Source organism: Pleurodeles waltl, chromosome 5, assembly GCF_031143425.1.
Source record: "Pleurodeles waltl isolate 20211129_DDA chromosome 5, aPleWal1.hap1.20221129, whole genome shotgun sequence".
Classification (NCBI taxonomy): domain Eukaryota; kingdom Metazoa; phylum Chordata; class Amphibia; order Caudata; family Salamandridae; genus Pleurodeles; species Pleurodeles waltl.
In genome coordinates, this window is record NC_090444.1 from 466,593,583 (window position 1) to 466,617,646 (window position 24,064).

General features: G+C 41.4%; 1 protein-coding gene across 1 annotated transcript in view; it reads right to left on the reverse strand.

The window, feature by feature from the left end:
* The window catches only part of EXO1 (exonuclease 1), a 210,435-nt gene that overhangs the window by 99,146 nt on the left and 87,225 nt on the right, over positions 1-24,064 (reverse strand). Inside the window, exons 6-9 of the mRNA XM_069234279.1 lie at positions 17,508-17,720; positions 7,430-7,617; positions 5,032-5,128; positions 3,955-4,186 (exon numbers count right to left, since the gene is read on the reverse strand). Coding sequence (XP_069090380.1) covers positions 3,955-4,186; positions 5,032-5,128; positions 7,430-7,617; positions 17,508-17,720 — 730 coding nt within the window. The remainder of the gene's footprint in view (positions 1-3,954; positions 4,187-5,031; positions 5,129-7,429; positions 7,618-17,507; positions 17,721-24,064) is intronic.

A 24,064-nucleotide genomic window follows, 5' to 3' on the forward strand; every position in this document is an offset into this window, starting at 1 on the left:
ACGATGCATACTGGCAAAACCATACAGTAACATTACTTAACATCCGAGTGCTCCATCTTGGATTTGTTTCTTAAAAACCACAAAACGCTGAATATCTAAAGGTACTCATGAGCTGGCTGCTCAGGTTCAGTGAGGCAGGCTGTAGTGCAAGACCCAACTAACACTCTAGTCAGGGATCATTCACAGGGAAAGCTGGAAGAAATGAAGATCTGCCTGTAACGACAGATGAAGAGAGGCCCATGGTAGGGTATACCTCCAGCATGCGATTGTAAGAGTGCGCATATTTGCTTATAACATCATTGCCAATCACCTCTCTCTCTCCAAACAAATGCAGACCAATATGCTAGACCAACAACATAAGACTACTACCACCATCCTGCATTGGGAAGACATATGACGTGATTTTAGGTTGAAGAATAGAACTCTGTAACAATATCGTTGGTGGCAGATCTTTAAAAATATTTTCAGGTTTTGTTACCAATATTGGCTTGTGAAAATGCTCACCCTGCAAATTCATAGTGCACCAGCAATTTCCCAATATAATTAGAGGTAATTCTAGTGCAGTGCAACTATTCTAAAAGATTCTCTTTGATCTATTTCTTTGTTGTCTTTAAAGCCCCTATATATCAAAATAATAGATGTAGCCCCTTCTTGTCGATTTTCTTTAATCCAATGGTGTTTTAAGTCTTACTAGCACCTTCTACTGTATTAAGGTTTAGAACTTCTATACCAAGCTTTCAGGACAGAAGGTCTCAAAGCCGTTGGTGAACTATTGGACAGAGAAATAAAAAACCTGGATTTTTAGTTAGTGTGCTTGATAGCTACCACAAAATGAGTCTACTGATAAACTCGGCAATTCCAAAAGCTAGCTGAGAAATCATCCTACTGGGGTGATGATAAACTAAGAAAGCAAAAGTCATTATTTGGCGCAGCAAGGAGTTGCCCAACATTGAAGGCTGTTGATTTACCCTTCCTGCTTATAGAAGGGTTGACCTCTGGTACTGTTGAAGATGTTAGTATTGCTGTTTTTGCCTTTGAGTTTTTTTGAGTTTTTTTTAACATTCTGTGCAGGTATGCACTGCTAAAGGAACTGAGATACTTTCCTTGGAAATTATTTTTAATTTATTCACCCACACAATCAAACTGGAAAATGGAATGGCTCCTTAAGTCACAATGGTATAAATAAACATTTTGAAAAATGACAATTTTGTCTTTTTGAAACCTGGAAGTGATATTGAGGTGTTTATAAATTAAAAATCTCATAGAAAAAATATTCAAGAGGAAAACACTGTACTTTAACATGACACTAGATACAGAAGTACCCAGAGAAGCCACAATGAAGTGGTTGAATGCTTAGATGACCGGAGGGTTCCATGAAGACAAATGTGTGCTATTTTATAAAACCACTTAACTAAAGTACAGAGAAAATAAGAACTGTGTTAATCAATATGGACACACTGAATATGTGCAAATGTTTCCCCATCTTTGCCATTACAAGATTATTTTGTATGCTTACAAATGTTATCTTTACCCATAAACAAAGCCTATGGAAGGCTGACATGTCATAAATTTCATGAGGCATTGCAGGAAAACCTTTGATGATGATCTTCACCACCACAGAGGTTGTCCAATGTATGCCAGCTACATCCTAACTGCACGCTTAGTGCACATTTCTGTCACTTCGGCCCCATGAGAATCTCAGTGCATGACTTGGTGTTTTCAAAAACCTCTCACTTTATTTAATATAGTTGGAGCTCTCTCTGCAAACATTTTCAGGGTTACTGTATTTGTTTAATTACAGTAAGCTAGACAGAAAAAGACGAGGCCCAATTGCCAGAAGTAAAGAAAAGCACGGTTGGGACACATAGATGGACTGCAAGCATCTTGTGGTTTTTACACTAATCAGGATATGTATGCTCAACAAAAGCATTCCTATAGACTGTCTCAAAGCATTTATAAGGAGAGTGAGATTGCACGGAATGTCTAAGAACTACCGCCTGTTAGAGAAGGTGAAGACGGCTGGAAATAAAGCAGAGGGCAGTGGCAATATGTCCATTCAGTTTCCAGCACAACACTCTGCATGATAGTGTCGAAGCACTGTTTGGATGAAAGTCGACAGTAAATAACATCAGTGTAGGCATGCTAGTACTGTGGCTTGCCACTGCTAAGCACCTCGCAGTTGGTTGTCACAGAAATGCTGTGAAACCAGTGTTTGGCACCAACACATTATTAGATGAACTGTAATGATGGGATGTGATCTACCAGTGTTCTAATGACATAAAAATCAGATTTCATATTCAAGATGTCGATTGCTCATGAATCCTACGTTTTACATTCAGCTCCTCCATATAGTACTGCATGCAGAGGAGCAATTATTATGCAGTAGGAAATTTCAAGAAAAAGTAGGCTTCTGAGGCACATTTTAACTCAAAGAACTTTAGATAAAGTAGAGTTCCCTCTAGTGAAAAGGAAAGAAAATACTGAAATCCGAGCTAGCCAAAACACTTTGGCAAGACTGAGTAATTAAACCACCCCTTAATGAGTACCATATTTTATGTACGAGCCACAACACTGCACCGTAGATCAACATTATCAGCACTATTGCAGTCACTGCACAAAATACGATAAACGAGCAATCAGTAGTTCTTCATTACGAGACATTTTGTAGAACGAAGCAATGAATTGTGCAAACAAAACTGAGCTTTGTAAACCTCATCCCAGTACAGTCACTGTGTAGTCAAAATAATAAATCGTAATTTCGGCCTAAGGAAGAGGAGGTGAGAGATGGGGAAATGCTAGCAATAAAATGAATACTTTGATACACCAAATTAACCTTGGGATTTCCAGAACGAATCTGATGCTTGAAAAATTGGAGGATGTCATTTGTCAACAACACACAACCTGATATCTGGTTGTGTTACATAAAGGGCAGCACAATGTTTTAGATGTCTGAAAACCTACCCTACATCAGACCCTAACTATTGCCCTAACCATAGATTCTGGCCTGAATCCTAATGTAATCCATAAATCACTCAAACTATGTATCAAAACTCAAGGATAACGTTAACCATCATAAAAATAACACCCTATATTTATCTCTTAGGCTTACCTGGGCTTTTTCATAACCTCAAAGGTGACCTTTATCTATACTGTTACACAGCCCAGAACTTATCCATAACCCTAACCACTGGATTAACATTTATTCATATAAGAATACTAACCTGACCCTAAACCAAACCCAAATCCTAATATAGATCTTTTCCCTAAAACTATTCCTACTAGTAACACAAACCCTAATTGGTACCAAGATCTAGTCCAACCTGATCTTTAAAATAAGACCTTCACATTTAACTTTACTTCAAGTTGACTGACGCAAACCCTAACCATTATACTTTTACCTATCCCTGGTCCTAAGCCTAGGTTAACTTTTAAAATTTTACTCTACAACCACGCTCATCCTAACCCCTGACTGACCAGGTCCTCTGGCCAAGTTCTTAATCCGTTTTTTTTCTAAAACTAACCCTATTTGCAACAGATTCTTCACCTCATGTCCTAATGGGAAAGGAATTTATGTCCATGATTTGAAAATCTTTCTGAACCTATATGGAACAAGCAGGCATGATATGATCAGGGACTCCAAAAGGGGCAAACAAGCAATATGCTCAAAAGTCTCAATAATGTAATACTGGAGATGTTTCAAAAACAGGAGAGAACTGGTTACACTTGGGATTTTCCAAGAATGATGTTTAACTCTCTATAGAGATGTCTTAGATGAGACTTTTTTTTTATTTACAAAATCAAACTGGGATGGCGTTCTCTCTATTAAGAAGTGATGGTTCTTTTGCATTTTGAACACATGCAAGAATTAATCCATTCCACTATTCATGCCAAAAAAAACAAAAAAACAATACACCTCTAAAGGTCTGCTTTGCACAATAGAAAAATTGCACTTACCTTCCCTTGGTCTTTTCACAACTGCGTCAATGCGAGGAAGTATCAATCCTTTTGTGCGAATTACTCTCTCAATGCCCTTAGTACATTGTTTTTCAGCTTCTTTAGTTTGTGTGGGACTTGTGCTCTCATTCACTCGACCAGGTGTATAGTTTTTGCTCCAAATGCTATTAGAAAGGATTTCATTCCTGTCAGCCACACTGTCACTCCAGCGACGGCTCTTTGGTTGAGCTTGCTATAAGTTAAGCAAGCATTTTAGTTAGGTAGTAATAACTGAATATTTATTATACTGACCTTATGCCATGTGAAGAACTAACACAACAATCCTAAATTCGTTCAACACATTTAGGCAGGTTATTAATGCATTTCAAGTTTTAATAGTGCTACTAATTTAACTAACAATTCCTTCTTCCAAAAGCAAGGTGCAGTATAAAAAGCAGCATTAATGATATAATTATCAATAGGTACATTTAAAAAGGAAACACATACATTCTCTTCCGAATAACTTAACTACCTTCTTTCCCAATTTAAACTACGATAATACTTTCCTCTTTTTCCAGAAAGTCTTAATCGAGTGCACAATAAGTATTTTTATTGATGTTTTTGTTATGTTTTAGTGCTCGAGTTTTTCTTTTGTGAAGCACGCAAACGAGTTGGCCTAAAATGAGTGAAACAGAGAAAGTACAGGGCTAGGTGGTACTATACGGCATAGGATTGTGGGCAGTTTCTATAATGAGCTAAAAAGGACTTTAAATATGCCTACCTTGGTTGGAATCACACAAGAAAAGACCAACAGGCATCAGCATAAAGAAACATTACATTAATAGTTGTGAAGATCAAGAGTACATTACAAACATTTCTTGTTTTCTGTAAGGTTAATTTGCTTTTAAATGTCTTAAAACAATGTTCTTAACCTGTCCACTGGGCTCAAGGTCTCTCAAAGAGAAACACACCATTATATTTTGTTTACTTTTACATCTTTTCATCTGTAACTCCTGAGTGATCAAAAAAATATTTAGGCCAGTGTGACCAGCCCTGGTGTCTGCTATTTTCTTCAACTAAGCTAAAAGCACACATTACCTGTAAAGTGTCTGGATTGTAGTTATGAATCTGTTCCATTGTGTTGATATCCTTATTCCCAATGGCAATTTGAAAAGCAGCCTGATCACCTATATTTCTAAAAACTAAATTAAGGAAACAGTAATTGTAGTTTATGCTTAAACAGTGTCTCTACAGATGGAAGTAAAGTATACACAAAAAATACCTAGAACCACAAACTATGAAGTATAAAATAAAGATCTGAAATGGCAGTAGCAAGTATTTACAAGATTAAAGTGACAAATTTAGGACAGCTCCGTATGCTGGTGTAAAGGTCGTTTTGATTAGTGATTTAATACAGTTCCTCCACTTTGACTACTATTTCCCATGTACTTTGGTTCACCATTATTAGGATTGCTCAAGATCGAAAGCTGAGGCAAAATTTCTCAACATGTGGACCCTTTTGTATACAAGTGCATCTCGTTAATTTAATGTTACCCAAATGGCTTGCAGTCTTATGACCAATAGTTGGGTAAAAAACTAAATTGTACAGTTGTTGCCTTTAAAAAACATGATCATGAAACTATTGATCGCTTTGTCAAATTCAACCTGCATTGAACCTCAGATGGCTGTACTCTAAAGGGAAGTTTAGAACCAATGTTACTTTCTAGTTCTATTCAAATTAGGCTCTCTAATGAATCTAATGAATGCACTGGGCTGTGTGCAAAACATGTCGAGGTTCAGGTAATTCAAAACATTCTTCTAAGAGGAAACTCGTGCTTCACTTTAGCTGAATTACTTCCACCGACAAACATTATGCCACCAAAAGGTATGTTTTTCCACAACTTAGCATGGACACAGTTTTCTGGCAATACAATTTTCTGGTTATACAGTGGATGGCATACAGTCCGGATTATACAGAAGCATAGAAAGTATTTTAAATTTCAAAGACATTCCTAGAAAATCTAGATTTTATTTTTACATAGTTGCCAAATAAAACTGATTAAGTCACATTTTGACAAAGGAGTTGCTGGCTGTTTTTTTCCTGTGGCTTCTAAGATAATGCTCACATCCTATCTTCAGTTATTCTTTCATGATAATTGATGATCTGCCATTAAAGTACCATTTTCTCTGCTCACATTTGCCTACTCTTGAAAAAAAAAACATGATATTTATTCTAAAGTTATTTTATCTACAAACTCATCCTCTTTAGCCAGCATGATATACCAAAACACCAGCTAGTAAAATAATACAAGATTTTACATATAGTGCTGCATTCCACATTTCTATTGCTTCTAAGTGCTGTAAATAATAATTATAATACTGACCTCAGAAGGATGGAAGGCTGAGTTGCCCTTAACAGGATTCAAAACTGTAAGATTGAAATCAAAGCTCAAAGAATGGACGACCATTGTACTCACTGAAAGCGTACAAGACTTGAGATGTTTTGCCCGATTTCCACGGTGGCAATCTATGGCCAGCTGGCAGTGTAATATGCCCAAGGAAAAGGGTTATCCTTCATAGGGTTAGAAGGATGTTTGCTGATCGAAAATGTAATTAACTGTTCATCTCTGCTAATAGTGACAATGAGCAGATTTCCAAAATCCACTGCTTTTAAGAAGAAGATTTTGTTTGAGAGCAGTACTGCCTGCACTGCTTAAAATACTAAGTATGGAAACATCAATGGCGTGCACAGCCATAAGTAAGTACATTATGTTTTAAGAATGATTCACACCCAAAATGAGTTTGGAAGTAAGAAACTATGAATTTAGGAAATGTCTATGAATCAAATATCCCGATGTAAAAATATTTTTAATTTCTTAAGATTCAGAGACAAATGCTCACAACCATGGACATAAACAGTGTAGCAGGGGATACTCCATCTCTTGTGAAATTCGTAATTACATTAAATACAAACCCAGAAAAACAAACAAAAATACGTTACTTTCAGACTAAAACAGGAAATGTAATATTAATCTGCAGACTAACAGAGAACTAAAATGGCTAAAACTATCCTCCGAAACTGTAATAACATGCTCCTGGAACTAAGCAGCCCTAACTGAAGTCCATAAAATTAATTTTAGAGCGCACAGGACATTTGGAAAGTTCTTCCACGTTTTACTCTGGTGGAGCAGTGGAGCTGCATCAGTAAAAGCGAAACAGGTTTACCAGTCGTCTATGCTTAAAGATGACAGATTAATGTGATGCATTCCAGTAGGTATTTTAGAACAATCATTGCAATTTCTTCTGGGCAAGATGACACGAAGCACACAAATAAGTGGTTATAAAAGTTCTTGTTTTATAGTACCCCTCCAAAACAGTGTGTGTAAGAAGTCCTCCAACCGCTAGGACAAAGCTTGAGATCGGTCACTCACTCGCATACACACATTTGTGCTAAAAAAAATAATAATAAAAAAACGTATTTCATTGTAAAGGATACTGTCCAGCATAAGAAAGAATTTCAGGATCAATACCGTCAGCATATGGGTTCAAAGGAACAAGTTTTCGGTTCAACGGATCAAACACTAATTGATAAAGAAAGGTATTGTTGGCTCGGATAAATCCTGTGATGTAATCATCGGGTACAGTTATATTCATCTTTAGATACTGTCCAATTTTTTTAATGATCTATTGATGCAAAAAAGAAGACCAATTAATGCAGAATACAAGCTTTGTTAAAAAAAAAAAAAAAAAAAAGCCGTTTATTCGATTTTTACAGATAGGCTTGTTTACAATCTATTTAAAGCATATGAAAATTTTGCACAACAAATAAATCGGTCAATTTTGATAATCAAACTGATAAAACAAATCAGTGTTTTTATACATGTGCATGTGACACAGCCGTAATAAAACAGCAAAAATGCGCAATGAAACTATCAATGGCAAGTTGCTTTTTCAGTGTATACATGAATACAAAATTGTTCCTAGCCGGACCAAACCAGTAGCCAGTATAATTGCCTCAACAATTTGATTCCCATTCTATTTGTAATTTGTTATATGGTATATTCCTATTAATGGATTTGCAGTGTTCAAGATGAACTAAGAAACAAGGAATGGCTGATCCAACAGTTGTTACAGGTAAGATGTCATTCTGATTGAGCTCCGATTAGTTTATTGTCTAATTTTAGGTTTATTGTCTAATTTTAGGTTTATACCAGAGACAAACAACGACTAAGTGTTTATTAGATCCACCTGCATGTATAAGTTTGAGTGGTAATTTAATGCTTTGACAGCCGCAGGTAAAATACTCAACACTGTGTCCCATCACTCTTGTGAGCTGGTTGTCTCGATTCCGGTTTTTTCTTTTTTATCTAGGCCCCTATTAAATTAATTATTGAAGGGTGTTTTTAGGAGTGCGTATGAATGGCCGGGGCATTCCCCTGTTTATGACCTGTACACCCTCGAACTGAGTGTTAGGGTTGTTGATGACCCATTGGGGGGTTTGCCCATCAGATTCTGACTTGAGGTTGTCCTCTCAAAAAGGAACTGTTGAAGACTGTCTACGGATGCATGGTGTCAAGGTAGCAGCCAATAGTGAATTAAACTGAGATTGATTTTGCCTAAGCAAGGAATCCTCCCGGTCAGCAGGATCAAAACAAACAGTCTCAAAGGTGCTCATATGTTCACAGGAGTCTGCTGACTTGATAACTTGATGGTGGTTGATAACCTCTTGTGGTTTGACCCAGTGTAGGAAGCTGGCCTGGTGTGTGGTGGGTACCTGACGTACTTTGATCTTATACCAGGTCCAGGTATCCCATATTATTGTAGTGTAGGCAGCGTCTGGAAGCCAGGCTCTCTAGAGGAAGCTGTGGATGAGCAGCAAAGGCTTATGTAGGAGTCATGCAAAGCTCATGCAATACCACTGTAGTCACACAGCACTTACATACATGAAAGAAAACACTCAGTGTTACAAAAATAAAGGTATTTTATTTTAGTGACACAAGACCAAAAAGTACTAGAAAGGGAACCCTCCAATAGGAGGTAAGTAAACACACTAAATATGTACATTAGTCATCAGCAATAGGTATAGAAAGTGACAGAAAACATTGCAAATGCAAATTGACAATGATCTTAGGGGGAGCCCAAACCATATACAAAAAAAAAAAAAAAAAAAAAGGAACGGCAACACAGGACCTCCACCTAGGTAAGTGGAAAGTGTAGAGGAGAGCTGGGGCTACTAGGAACCCCCAAAGATAAGTACCACAGTGCCCCCTAGCAACCAGGAAGAAAGGAGTAAATGACTAGATTTTCTCCCAAACCACCCAAAAGGAAGGAAAAGAAGTAAATGCAACATCCAGACAAGACTGCAAGAAAACAGTGGTGGACTCCTGAAGAGGAAGACCTGCGGAAGAAGGGGACCAAGTCCAGAAGAGTCCAGTAGGAGCTACTACCCACCCAGCTGTGGATGGAGAAGTTGGTCGATTGTAGGACGAAGACGGTCAGGAATGCAGCCCTGGAGCAGGTGAAGAGTTCCTGAAGGATGCCGTCGACGTCCCTCAACGGATGGATGATTGCAGTCTGTCAGTGGCGTGAAAAAGACACCAACAAACCTTGGCAAAGGCAGAAGTTGTGGTGAAGCAAAAGTGAAGCTGCCAGGTACCAGCAAGGTCCAGGAGGACTCAACCCGCCGGGGGAGTTGTAGGGGGACTCTCAGCAAGGCAGAGAGTCCAAAGAGGCAGCCCCCACTGGGTGAGGAACTAGGAGTCACAGAGGAGCCCACACAGCATAACTGGAGAAGGGTCTCACGCCGCAGGAGAATCACGTAGAGGGCGGTGCATTGCAGGAAGGAGGGCTGGGGCTACACGGAGCCTGATGAACCCTTAGAGGAGATGCAAACAAGCCTTGGTAGCTGGAAGAGGCGCAGTGCATTAGGGTACTGTCCTGCATGAAAAGGCAAGGGCTTACCTCCACCAAAGTTGGACAGCTGGCAGAGAGGACCACGAGGACTACTGCGGACCACTACCCGTGATGCAGGATCCACGCAGCTCAGGATGAGAGCAGGTCATCATTGCAGTTGAAGCCTGCAGATGCAGGGGAGTGAATTCTTTACTCCAAGGGAGATTCCTTCTTCCTTACCATGCAGACTGAAGACTTGCCGCCCTCAGAGGATGCACAGTCGGGGAAATATTGCTGAAGCTGGAAGGAGCCATGAAAACAATGTTGCAAGCAGAGTCTTCCTCGTGGATGCAGATTGTCGGTTCCTGGAGTGTTCATTCGCAGTTCCAGTGTCTAGAAGTCAAAGAAGAGGTTGCAGAGGAGTCCTGCTAGAATCTTGCAAGTCGAATCTGAGAATCCACCCAAGAGAGAGACCCTAAATAGCCCTGAAAGGGGGAGTGGTCACGTAGTCAGGTGAGCACTTATCAGGAGGAGACTTTGTAAACTGTAAACTTTGCACTTGTATAGCGCACTACTCACCCGTTAGGGTCTCAAGGCGCTGTACTCATACCGCTATGGAACCCCTCCTGGCTTTTCCCTGTGAGGTGCCCACTCCTGGGCACCCCCAGGGTGAAGCCAGCCATCCAAGCGCTGTTGGGGCCGTTGTGGAGATTAAAGCAAGCTATTGCCCAGAGTTGCAGAGTGGGACCCATTAATTAGATTAGGCACCAAGGCGAGAATTATCTGGTCCAAGGGAATTGAGCCCAAGACCTGCCGAAGCGGGACTTGAACCCTGGTCTTGAGCCAGATTTCTGCTTCTGGGTCTGCCACTCTAACTATTGTGCCACACTTCTCCACTCTGACGTCACCTACCTGACTTGGACACTCAGATGCTTCCAGAGGTCCCTGCCAACCTTGGATTCAAGATGGTAGAACCCAGGGACCCTCTGGAGGAGGTCGGGGCACCACCCCAAGGGTGGTGATTGACAGGGGAGTGGTCACTTTCCTTTACACTGTTCAGTTTCACACCAAAGCAGGGACCTGAGGTCACGAAATGCGCCCCTTCAAAGCATACCAGTGGGTTGAGGAGGCTACTCCTCCCAAGCCATGTAACATCTACTTCCAAAGGGAAAGGGTGTTACCCCCCTCTACCAAAGGAAATCCTTTGTTCTGCCTTCCCGGGCCTGAGCTGTTCAAGCAGCAGGAGGGCAGAAACCTGTGTGGGGGGTGGCAGCAGCTTGGGCTGTCCGGGGAACCCCAGAAAGCTGGTAGGAGCAATGTTCGGGTAATCTAAGGAGCCCCCAGAGTGCATGGAATCATACTTCCAATACTGGCAACAGTATTGGGGTATGATTACGACATGTTTGATACCAAACATGCCTACATTCGAAGTTTCTATGATGTAGCTGGACACAGGTAGCGACCTATGTCCAATACACGCATAAAATGTCGCCACCTCACTCACGAAGTCCAGGAAAATGGAACTGGAGTAGGTGGGGCATCTCTGCTAGTGCAGGGGTGTCCTCACACACAGGTACTTGCACCCTGCCCTCTGGGCTAGGAGGGCCTGCCATAGGGGTCACTTACACTGACCTGGTGCAGTAACCTGTAGTGAAAAAGGGTGGATGCACCATTTCAATCAGACTGCAATGGCAGGCCTGCAGAACACTTTGCATGGGCTCCCCATGGGTGACATAGTACATGCTGCAGCCCATGGGAATCCCCTGGTACCCCAATGCCCTGGGTACCATTTATTAGGGACTTACATGGGGGCACCAGTATGCCAAATGTGGGGTGTAAGCAACAAAGTTGCCAAGTTAGAAGGGATAGAGCATAATCACTGGTGTCCTGGGTAGCAGGATCCCAGTGGACACAGTCAAACATACTGACAACAGGCAGAAAATGGGGGTAACCGTGCCAAGAAATAGGGTACTTTCCTACACCCAGTGAGTCTGAATATTTTTTTGAATGGTGTTGTGAAGCCGATTGGGAATCCACTTCTGGAACCTGAAATGTTATGACATCTGCTCAAACTAGTCTTAAAAAGCCCAATCCTTCCTCTTTACTTTCTGATGGCCTCATTTTGGGGTCCACTTGATGGTCTGTTTGTCTCTTGAAGAAATCAAATGTTGCATGAGACAACTGAAGAGACCCTATTCCCAATGTCCACTGATGAGTTATCCTAGGAGCTGCTAGACTTTACGTTATTCTTCTTTGTAATGGCAGCTGCAAGCCTGGATTTACCTGAACCCACTTCCAAATTTGAAGGGTTTGGCCTTGATGTCCCATTCCTCCCGCTCCCTGTTTTACTGCTCTCCCTCTATCCCATTACCCCCAGCTCCCTACATTGTTGCTCTATCTTAGACCACAAAGGATTACCCTCAGAGATCAACCTTAACAGGGCCTTACTAAATAAACTGTGCCTGTTGGAGGGGTCAGTAAGAGGCTGATGGGGGAGCTGTTTGAGCTATCTCAAATGAGGCCCTTTAGCACGTGCTATTACTGGCAGAAATTAGGAGTCCTTTGCACTTGTGTTTTCTGGTCTTTAGGCTGTTTTGCTATGGCAGGCAATGGCAAGATGCCTGTGTGCTGCAAGCCACACTGAGCTGCCAGGGGCCTTGGCGGGAAAGAAGGGCACTACTACCCACCCACAGAGCCAAAGGCGGTCCATCAACAACCTCCTCCACACAGGACATACTGGCAGACTCTGCACCCAGGTGGCCCCTCTTGATGTAAGCAGGTAGTTGCAGGGTTGGAGGAAGCCTTCACACATCCTGGTGCGTTCACCTCAGATGGGGACCGGGCAACCGTCTCTGGCTACGGCACAGGCACCTAGCCGCTTACGCAGCTTGTTTTGGTCTTACTCGTTGCAGCTAGTGTGGCCTCCAGGACCTGCTCTTCACAGTCAACACTATTGTATCTAGTTTGCTGAGGCCACCTGCAGCTTGTTGAGGCCTTGTTTGTTGCCGCTGAGGCAGCCACCAGGACTAGCCTTTTGCAGCCAGCACCACCGCACCAACTGTGCCACTCCAGTAAACACCTGTGGTGGTCAGGTTCACAGGAGGTTAGGGCTTCAAATGGTCTCAGAACTGTAGGATGCCGGCAAGGCATCGGAAAGCACCTCGTCTCTCCTCTGGATGCCAGCCACTGCGATCAGATGGCAGAGTGGAGCGCATTGTCACCATTTAGGTATCAGAAAAGCAGAAATACCAACATTTTAGAAGAGGAAAGATGGGAGGTTTTTAAAAAAAATAAAAAATAACTGGGAGAATGTATTTCCCCTATAGACTTCTATTGAAGTTAAGGTGATTTCAGAAGGGAGACAGTCAAACTGAAGCCATGTTTGGCTTCACAAATCGAGTCTCCTACCTGAATAAAATCTACTGACGTATGAAAAAGAAGGCTTGGAAGACATACTGCAGTAATCATGACTTACTTGACAGTACACAGAAAACAAGTACTATGCCATCTGTTGATTCATTCACAGGTGAACCATGAATTACATGTTAGTAAAGCAAAATCTAAAGAATCTGGTATAGGCTAGAAGCTGGGCCACAAATGCTTCCTGATTCATAACTGGATGAGAGATGAAATAGAGGTGGGAGAGCCTCTGAAAGCTCGAGACAGGCTCCAGTCTGAAGCCTGGTTCTGGCTAAGTTCAAAGTCCTGTTGGAACCTCGAGTGCATCACAAGCCGAGCTTTCACGTGGCGTCTTCCTGCCACCTCCATCTACCCAGGATGTGACCCTATGGCCAGAGCTGCGGACTTTGGCCCTGGGAAATCAGGTTCACGTCTCGTCATCGGCACAACATCCCATGATTCTGGGCAAGTCACTTAATCTCCCCACACATATAACCAATGTATATGACCTTTTGTGATGTAACTGGTTATGTTTAAAAACTATCACTTGTAATAAGTACTTCTCGGTGCAGTGCTCTAATGTGACACATTAATGTCAAAGCATCCAAATGTTAAATTTTGAGCAGACCTTATCATATTTTACGTAATGTTTGTTGTACGATTTACATAGCAAACAATTTCAGGACTCTGCTCATGCACAGTCTCTGAGATTCGAACCATGGCTTAGCTTTTCCTGGTAATTTGTTGGCTTGTCCATCTCCAAGATGAAAGCAGCACTTAGGTGAGACGAAGATATTGCAGCCCAGAAGTTACAAACTCATTTTGATAACCCCTTTAGACCATGATCCTTCGTGGGGGCGTATTTACACACATTTGCGGCTCTCAGTCTTGGCTGTAAGATGGTGTTCTTGAAGTCCTTTGTTGTTGGAGATGGTTGGGTGGTGCTCTATTTCAGGCAAGCATTGGACATCTGCAGCCTAAAGGTTTTGCAAATACAGTTGCTGCTACCAGAAAACGGAAGCCTGTTTATCAGTGGCCAGCTATAAAGGCATCATGCAATTTCATGTAGAGGGTTCAAATCACCCAGGAGAGGAGAGATACATGACGGACTCCACTAGTAACCAGTAGCAGCTGAGAAATGGAATGACCTGATGACTGTTGCTTAAAGAGATTATGAATCAAAGTAGGACATAGAGCCTGATTTAGATTTCGGCAGACGGGTTACTCCATCACAGTGGTGATGGATATCCTGTCAGTTCAATTATAAACCCCATAGGAAATAATGGGATTCACATTTCAGCAGGTGGGTTATCCGTCACTCTTGTGACAGAGTAACCCGTCTGCCGAAATCTAAATCAGGCCCTACGTCTATTACGGCCAATATGGATGAAAAGATGTTGGTGGTAAACTTTCAACTGACAATGTTGAAGTCTGCTGAGTTCTATACTACTGGGAAGCAGAGTCACTGCAGCTCATTTAACAAAGTATGTCAATGTTGACTTCACTGGTGGCTTTTTCTGTGATGGGCCCGTAGAAGTGACGGGTGTGAATCTCCATCTGCCACTGAACAAAAACTGACTGTGATTCTTCCCAGGAATGGGAGATGGGTGAATTCTGCTCTTTCTATGTGGAGGGTACTTAGGTACTAATTTCTCCAGTATTGGATCTTTAATATTTTCAGATGGTCATATGTTTGAATCATTCTCCAGTCATCAAGCAGGGACACCTCAGTAACTTTCAAAACCAGTAAACAGTGTTAAAATGGCCACAGGCATCAACAGTGTTTGTTTAGTGGCACATTCACTTAAAACCACCCGAACTTCAGGAAATTAGGTGAAAGCTATTCTCCCCCCTTGAGGCCACCATAGCTAAGATTTCGACCCATGTCATTTGTGAGGGAGTCCCCAAGAATACTTCTGCTCTATCTTCTCTGTGACTTCAATCAGCCCTATCCTCAGCATTCACACAACTGTTAAGTTGCTGCTTGGGCAAATCTGTGGACGATTATCAACTTCCTGGGCCAGGAAGACCTTTTCTCGGTCACCAACTATCACCTTGATTGACAGGGAGAAATAAAAGTCTTCAAATACGGCTTTACCTGTGGACAGATATACTGATAATCTACATAAGTAGTTTATGCCTTTATTCAGCACTTCATGCTGCAATATCTGTAAAATTTTGTGGGATTTAGATCAAATTGCAAAATGTGAGAACATCCAGGAGAAGGCATGAGTGCAGGCAGCCATGAAAAAGTGCAACGTCAAGTGCAAGCGTTTCTGTGTATGGTGTAAAGACAAAGGATTTCACTCAGTGTCCATACAGGCTAATCAAATACTTCTGTACTTGTTGGAGATGGACAGGAGTGATCTTAAGTACTCTTCAGTGAGTCCATGTGGCTGCAAACTAAAGAATTAGAAGAACAAGAGACACCTCCTCAACTTTATGTTCACAGTTCATTAAGGGCCTTTTCATAGCATCTCATACAGTGTCTCGAGACCAGAATATTATTTTAAGCCCACTCATGCTGCCTCCCTTTGAACAATCCACAGAGAGCATCTAAAGTGCATTTCTTGGAAGAAAGGACGACCCCTAGGACTTAAATTCGCAATGAGAGTAGGAGAGTCGCAAGCAATTACTAGAAAGGCACACTTCCTCTGCTTTATACAGGACAAAGTTATCATGCGAAACAGTCCTAAATTCATACTTAATGACCCTACAAACTTTCATCAGAGTAAGCCTTTCATCCTACATTTATTTTCTCCAACACTTCACCGGAAAAATCTTTACACATGCTATATGTGCACAGGTGCGTTAGATTCCACATGGGAAAAAAGCACATACGCTCTTCCGACCAGCTGTTTATGTCCTTCAGCCAACCCTGCATCACCTTTTGCCACAATAAAGTTAAGTGTCCTCTCCAGGGCAGAGTGAGAGAAGAGTTCCCCAGTAGCATGGTGACAGCTGCTGCACCTTTGCAAGACATCTGCTGTGCAGCTAACTGGAAGAACAGGCACACATGTTGACCAAGTACTTTTGCCTGGACGTGAATGCAGTAGCCAATTCAGCACCGGGCAGGCAGTCTTCGGCAGCTTTCTTTTTTTTTTCAGTAAAGGTGAACCTGAATCCGACTATATGACAAATGTTATGTACTGCTTGCCATTCTGATTCAAGCTCATGGATGATCCAGTGCTGGAGAAGAAATTAGTTATTCACTTGCAAATCCAGTTCTCAAGCACGAGCATCCTTAATATAGCCATATGCGACCCTCCTTCCTCCCTGCTCAGAGGCTCACTTCTGGCATATGTACCCCTCACACTTGTGCTATATGAAGCCTGAGCTACATAGGCCTCGAGGAGAACAGTAATGCACAACATTTCCACCTCACTGGCTGACATTTAGATTGTTTTGAAACAAACACCGTTGTTGAGGCAATGGTCATTTTAACACGGTTTACTTCTATTTAAGGTTATCAAGGATTCCCAGTCGGCCAGTGTGAAATAATTCAAGCATGCAAATATATGAAACATATCAGCATTGGAGAACTGGAGTTACAGGGGGGACCAATTTCTTGTCTTTCAGAAGAGTGTGGTGTCGTTGCCTGTGTTCAGGTTCAATCTGAAGGTCCCCAGTGTGAAAAAGGTGCTGATAATGTTGCACACATGAGGTCTCTCATTTTGGGGATTTCAATATGTAAGGAAAAAAGAATATAGGTCACACAGGAGTGGGCATTGTATCGTTAAAAAGTGAAATCTATTAGCATGAGTTAATGCAGCAGCCTTAACATATGTTCTGCAAGTGATGTATGCGACAGTTCAGGACGGTGCATGCTGGACTCAATGTTCAACTCTGTCAGTCTTCTCCAGGAATTATTTTATTGGTAGTGGATTTTTCAATGTAATTGGGAAGTGGGGCATCCAATTCGAAACGCACATAGTTCGGCAGGCTTGATAATTGACAAAGTGCATTGGACATACAAGAAACAGCTTTCACTAATAAGGATTTCACAATCATTTGTTCTTCTGTAGCAGAAAAAATTGCATGAAAAAAAGCATGACAGCTCATTCAAATCCCCTTATTAGATTTGTCAAAAGTCAACCCCTGGCATAGGAATGTAATCTTAACATTAACATGAGGAAACAATTTTCTTAGCCACATTAAAAACAATTAAGGAATTGTGTGTTTGCCTTTTGACACTGCTTAATTAAGCTGAATATACTGTGAGATGACCTGGAGAGAATAAATGCTTTTTGACAAGTAAAAGGAGTCAGTTGCTAACATCTTACCTTTGTGATATCAGGATTGTTGGCTATTTTAAGCAGCTTGCATGCTTTGGCTAACCCAATACCATGTAGTGATGACAGGTAATCACAGCCAGAGAGAATACACATGTACCGGAATTTCTCCTCAGTAAACACATCCCCAAGCTGTTTGCACATCCCAAGTCGTGCTTGGTCAATCTCCAATCCATTTCCAAACTTGTCCATTTTTAAAATAACCTTTAAATAAAATGGCGAGTTAATAAGAAAGAGTTTCTTGCATTAACAAACACAGATAAAAGTTTCCTATTTTTTCCGAAAGAGTGAAAATAATAATCAGTCATCCGTCAAAATATCACAATGAACTAGGTAACTCTGCTTTCTAAGAAAATTCTATGACCAGCCAATTCAAATGGCTGTGCCTATCATCCATAGATCTTTGAATATGGAGGCAAAATTTGAGACATTTTTGTCGTATGAGATAGCAAAGAGGTCTACTTGCTGAAAACACCAGTCACAAATATTAAGATGCAGAACCTCTTGTTTTTTTAAACCCAATCATGGCTCACTTGAAATATCTGTTGAGTGAGTCTGCTTCAAAGTTCCGTGTCTGAAAGGTACAATGCTTTGTTCTTGGGATCACTGCTTATTAGCCGACACAACATCAGAGCTTAAAATATCAACAAATTGCACCCACAGAGAACAGGTCAAGTAATGCAATGGAGACATTGTGGGCCTGGTAAAAACTCTTCAAGTGAAAGTGAAATGAATTTTTTAAGTAGATTTGTTTTTCTTTTTTTAACAATATGCAAAATGATTCCATGCTTAATTTACATCTTATAAAGCTGTAGTACTGAGACGGGGTCAGACAGATTTATAGGGGTATTTTGAATGTGACAGACACCCTTTCAGATGCAAGAATGGGATATGGCTAACTGGGATCCAGCCAACCTGAGATAATCATGACGTGTGACTGCCTAGAGCCACTAATGCCATCACTAGTAATGCTTAAATGATGTAGTATTTAACAGAATATCCACCAGCCCTACCAATCTTTCAGAGGCAATTCTGTCATGTTGTTGATCATTACCAAGCCCTAATGGGATTTTACAGGTAATTCTGTCATATGGCGTTATCCCTCAGCCCTGACAACCTACAGATGACCTGGTAGACTCTGCTACAAGTCTGTCCATCTTTCAAAGACGTTTCTGAAAGGTTATGCATAGCTGCAAAGCGGTTCATGTCATGTGCAACACATACAGTTAATTCGGGCTTTTTAACAAGCATCCCACTCCCTTCTGGCACATGGCAGTTTTGCTTTAAGTGTGAGCAGTATCAACTGCTATTGGTCGGGGCTTTAAGTAGTACGTAAAAAGTGGGGTGTCTCTAAAAGGGGCGTGGCATGTATAATTAAGGGCGAGGCTTAAACATGTATACACAAATTTCCATAGAGTGCCACCATAGTCGCACAATTGCAGAGCATCACTAATGCAACTGGCATAAGTGATCATTGCTCTGTGCGCTCTATAGAGGGTCAAGGATTGGATGTCCATGTCTTCTAAACATCTTTTGACCCAATAACAGGCACTGAACGAAACTCATACTGCTTTCAGCCTCAACTCCTTGGCACCTTTAATCACTTGAACGTGACTCAGTTGAAAGCATGTACTATACAAGAGTAATATATTGCCTGAAAAAAATACCAATATCTTGGAAATAGCCAACATTCGAAGTGAACGCAAGATTAAAGAAAGCATGTGAAACATAAACCGAAACATATATTACTTTAACTTTTTTTTTTTACACTTACTGCTTAGAATTTGATCAGTGTATTTGCCTGTAAAGTTAAGGACATGAATATATATGGAGCCCGAATGCGACCCGTTCCTATGTCGGTTTTAAAATATCTGAGCCTCGAGGGACCCAGCCCACTTAAAGCCCTGCTGTTAGCTAATAAGTAAAAACCAATGTCAGAAATTTCATTTGAGACAGACCTAGCAGGTATGTGATTGCTCCCTATCCTATGAGCATTCCAGGGGAAGGTTATCAAACATGCACAGAAATATAAATTATATCACTATCAAGACAGGTCAGACAAAGATCATTAGATTGTACATAACTAAAAAGTCTGAAAATTAAATTTCAATTACATCATTCAAGGATTTATTCAATTTCTCAACAGTGCATGGATTACAAAGTCACACACCAAGGCCAACACCAGGTCAATAACAGCTAACATTTCATGGACACCCTCACAACCAAAGGAATGCAGTTGTTGCTAGAGACCAGGACAGCAGCCAAACATTACCTTCAATTATTGGTGGTCACAAATATGAGTGAACAAGACCACTTCACGACATACAGATGGTTTGTGCTTCTTGGGATAACATTCTTGAACAACATTCATAAACTACTTCTTTGTGTTTCCAGATTGTATGTTGTCGTACATCTACAGGGATAGGAGGACTTTTTCTACCTTCTTTCTCAAACAGTAGAAACCCAAAACAAAAAACAATAGCATACTATTGATAAAAGCATCAAAACATCCCAAAACAACCATTTGCAATGAAATAGGTGTCGCATTTGCATGTGTTAGCGCTACTGGCATTGTAAATGCATAACTGGACTTTTCTTGCCACATAAATTGGTCAACCCTGACGCATATTTTGGTCTTCTCTGCCACATAATTCCAGTGGCCCTGCATAGAACGAAAGCACTTCCATTTACTTTCTTCCTCGCTCTGTAGCAAAAATGAAAATATTGCCATTATTTATTATATTTTTATATCCTCATTTTGGGGTTCCCCCCAACCTACAGAAAAAGCACACTGTGCGGTGAGTTTTGGGCAAAAATGTTCTGTAAAAGGAATGACCCACAAAGCATTATGAGGTGAGTTTCCAAGTGCAGACAATACTGTAGTATCTTTATTGTAATGCTCAGAACAGCTTCTAGAGGAAACCATATTAAAAATAGCATTTGTAAGAAACATGGTCATGTAACCATATAGTCAGCCCCTAGAAGGCATAATATGAAAACAGAATGGCAGAAAGTAATGCAGTATAACCATATATGTAGCCCCTATAGGGCGTAGTGCTTACACATTTTCAGGCCTAGAAGGCGTACTGCAATACTATTACAAACAAGGTGCTTAAAACGCAAAGTACTCCCAGCTGTAAACCAGAAGTTCCAGCCATGAGAGATCTTAAAAAGACATTAAATGGTGGGAGAGGTTACTATTTTGTGGTCCTCTCAACCTAGTATGGAGACCCAGAGATGGCCTATACATAAAGAGTGTGTCGTGCTGAACGGTTTGGTGGTGGTCCCATTGTCATAGGACCCAATGGCTGAGCTATAGGCAAAAATGTTTTGAACAAGAAATGCCCCGCAAAGCAATTTGGGGCAAGTTTCTGAGTCAGCAAATATTGTAGTATTGGCTCTCTCGCTGAGCCAGGAGAGGTGCTTTGAGGATTTTTCTGTATTTTTCAGTGTTAAATGCTCCAGTTTGTATATTTTTCAACTCCTAAACTTGTTCAGTGGTACTCATGTAAAGCGCTCCTCAGATCAAGGTTGCGCTATATTAAACTTCACGTCCTCATGTAAAGCGCTCCTCCGGTCAAGTAAGCGCTATATGATCTTTTTAAAAGAAATTCTTAAATAAATAAAAAAGAACCTCCCCTCCAGCTTGCAGCCTTTGTGCGCAGACACCACAAAGAAACAGCGGCATGCCCAAATCAAGGAACAGGAAGAAACCTCATACGGCCCGCTTCGCGAAGTGGTGAGGCAAAAGAAAAAAGTAGTGCACGACACTACGGTATAAGGCCGATCGTGCAACAATCCAAGTAACAGGGTCAGTCTCCAAGGCGGTAACAAAGCAGCCTCAAGGCGGGACAAACCTAAAGCATTTACCTAGAAATCAAGGGAATTTTCAAAGGCAGGCCAAGAAACTAATAAAAGGAAAGGGCGTGTTGCAAGCCCACAGATGTAGATTAAAACATGTCGAGAGACAGTGCTTGTGCGCTGTCTAGGCTCAACCTAAAAACGAATTTCAGTCCGGAAAAGATGTCACAAGATTCCTGCGACTGAATGGTGTTGAGAATTTATTGAAGGCAAAAATTAACTTTATTTCCAGACAGAAACGTGAAGCTGCCAGAGCCCAGTGCTCAGACATAACTTGTATAGAAAATAAAAGGAAAGTAAGCAACTGCCAATAGAATGCATGATTTAATAATATATGAGGGGCTGGCTTTGTTAAAGGTGCAATATCGAATTCCACCTCTAATGAGCTGATGCCTACCATGCTTCATTTCCTAATTTTCGTTATTTTGTTCTTAAACAACACATAAATAAAAGGTGAGCACTAGCGACTTTTTAGATTTGAAGTGGGTTTTCTAATTAATATAGTGTGCACATAGGTTGCACAATGTGTCTTTTTTTTTTTTTACATAAAATAAAGATCTTAAGAAGTGCCATAGTAATCTGCATATGAGCAGGACTATTCATTGCTTGAAACTATTAATGAAAGTGCCACAATGAATAATGTATTATTTTAGTTTCCCTAAATTTGTCTTTGTCCCACATTTCCCTCTCAACTCATGCCACTGGTTGTATGGTGTATCATTGCGCCTCTTATGGAGCGCTCAAATTGCATCTAAAAATACATAACTTATCCCACTTAAAATTCTTTATCTTATAGATGCAGAGCAGTAGTTTTTTTTTGTTTTTTTTTCCTCAATGGAGCAGGCTTTTAAAACATTTTAATCAGGACTAAAAAGTCAAAGCTTTGCCAATGCTTATTGACAATGGTATCATTTGTCCTCATCAGCAATCATAAGTAATGGAATCTTTAATTACAATAACACCATCAAAAAAAATCTGCACCGGCATCTCAAAGGGTCTCAGAAATGTACTTGTTTTTGGCTCCCTCCCCAAATGGAGTACATTTCCTGAGAGTTTTGAAATTAACGAACAAGTTACTTACCTTCAAGTAAAGCTATTTCTGACAGAAACTCTAGCCACAAATTCCCCAGCTTTTGAATACTTCCAATGCGTCGGACTGGATGTGGAAACCTATCAGCAGTACCTCTGCATGTCAGTTGGTGGAGTTGTGTGGTTCTGCACTGATACCATTCTGCTCCAGAAATGACGTGCAAAGCCTATAAAGGTGCCACTGATGCATGCTTATGTCAGTTGCGGTAAGACTGTCCGCACCCAGATTCAGAGACCCAAAAACAAATTGGTGTGACCAGTGTGCAGAATTTTAGACTTGGACGATGGGAGGGTCAGTGAAGAATCTGTGGCTAGATAAGAGTCTCTACCAGAAAGAGTATTACTAAAAGTAACGTAAGTAACTTGCTCTTCTGACAGAGGGTTCTAACCACAGATTCCTCACCTTCTGAATAGATACCAAAGCAGTACCTATTTGGAGCAGAGTCTGTGGATGGACCCAAACCAGAAAGTCCTGCAGGACCGAGCAGGCGAATCACCCCTCTCAAAGAACCAGATTGTTCAAACAATAGTACTTCCTTAAAAACATGGAGGGAAGCCCACACTGATGCCTGGCAAATACCTAGGACAGGGACTTTGCGTACCAATACAGTGGCAGCAACTTTGGCCCAGGTAGAATGAGCACACAGTCTCTCCAGAAGCTGCTTTTTAGCCAATGCATAGGAGATCTTAATGCTGAGGACGATCCCATGTGAGATGATTCTGTTCTGCAAAGCCTCGCTTTTTTGGCTCCAGAGAACCACCACAAAGTGCTGATCATCCAATCGGTGTTCTTTGGTATGAGCTATTCAAAAACTCAGTGCTCTCTTGGGATCCAAAATATGGAGTGTCTTCTCCTCCTTAGGAGGGGTGCGGTGGAGCATAGAACGACAGCAAGGTGATGTTCTGACTGATGGGGAGCAGTGTCACAACTTTAGGCAAGAAAGAAGCGTGTGTCTGCAAAAGCAGTTTGTCTGGGAAGAAGGTGGTGTACAGCAGCTTGACAGAAAAAGCCTGAAGCTCACTCACAAACTGTGACGATATTATTATGGATACAAGGAACACTGACTTGCGAGTGAGGAGCCACAAGTAACAGCTGTGGATGGGCTCAGATGACGTGCACATCAGAATTGTCAGTATCAACTTAAGGTCCCAGCTGAGGAATCACAACGGGAGAGGGAGGAAACACGTGCTGTAAGACTTTCAAGAGCAGAACAACTGGAGACAAAGAGGGCTGATCTAGCAACTGCAAAAAGGCAGAAAGACCTGAGAAGTTCCCTTTAACTGAGCACAGAGCAAGTCGTTGCTGTGCTAGGGACAAGACAAACTACAAAGTGTCAGACAGCGTCACCTGGAGATGGTATTTCTGCAGAGTACAGCACCAAGCAACAAATATGTCCCAACAACGGGCATAACACTGCAGGTTTTTGCTGAGGGACGCATGGCTGCCAAGATGACATCAACCACCTCTGGAGAAAGTTTGAAGATGGTCAGATGTCACTGCTCAGTAAAGGTAGAGACTGCAAAGGTCTGGCTGCAGAGCTCTGCCCTGCTGCTGTGACAGCAGATCGTCACGGATGGGTAGCCAGATCAGAGGACAG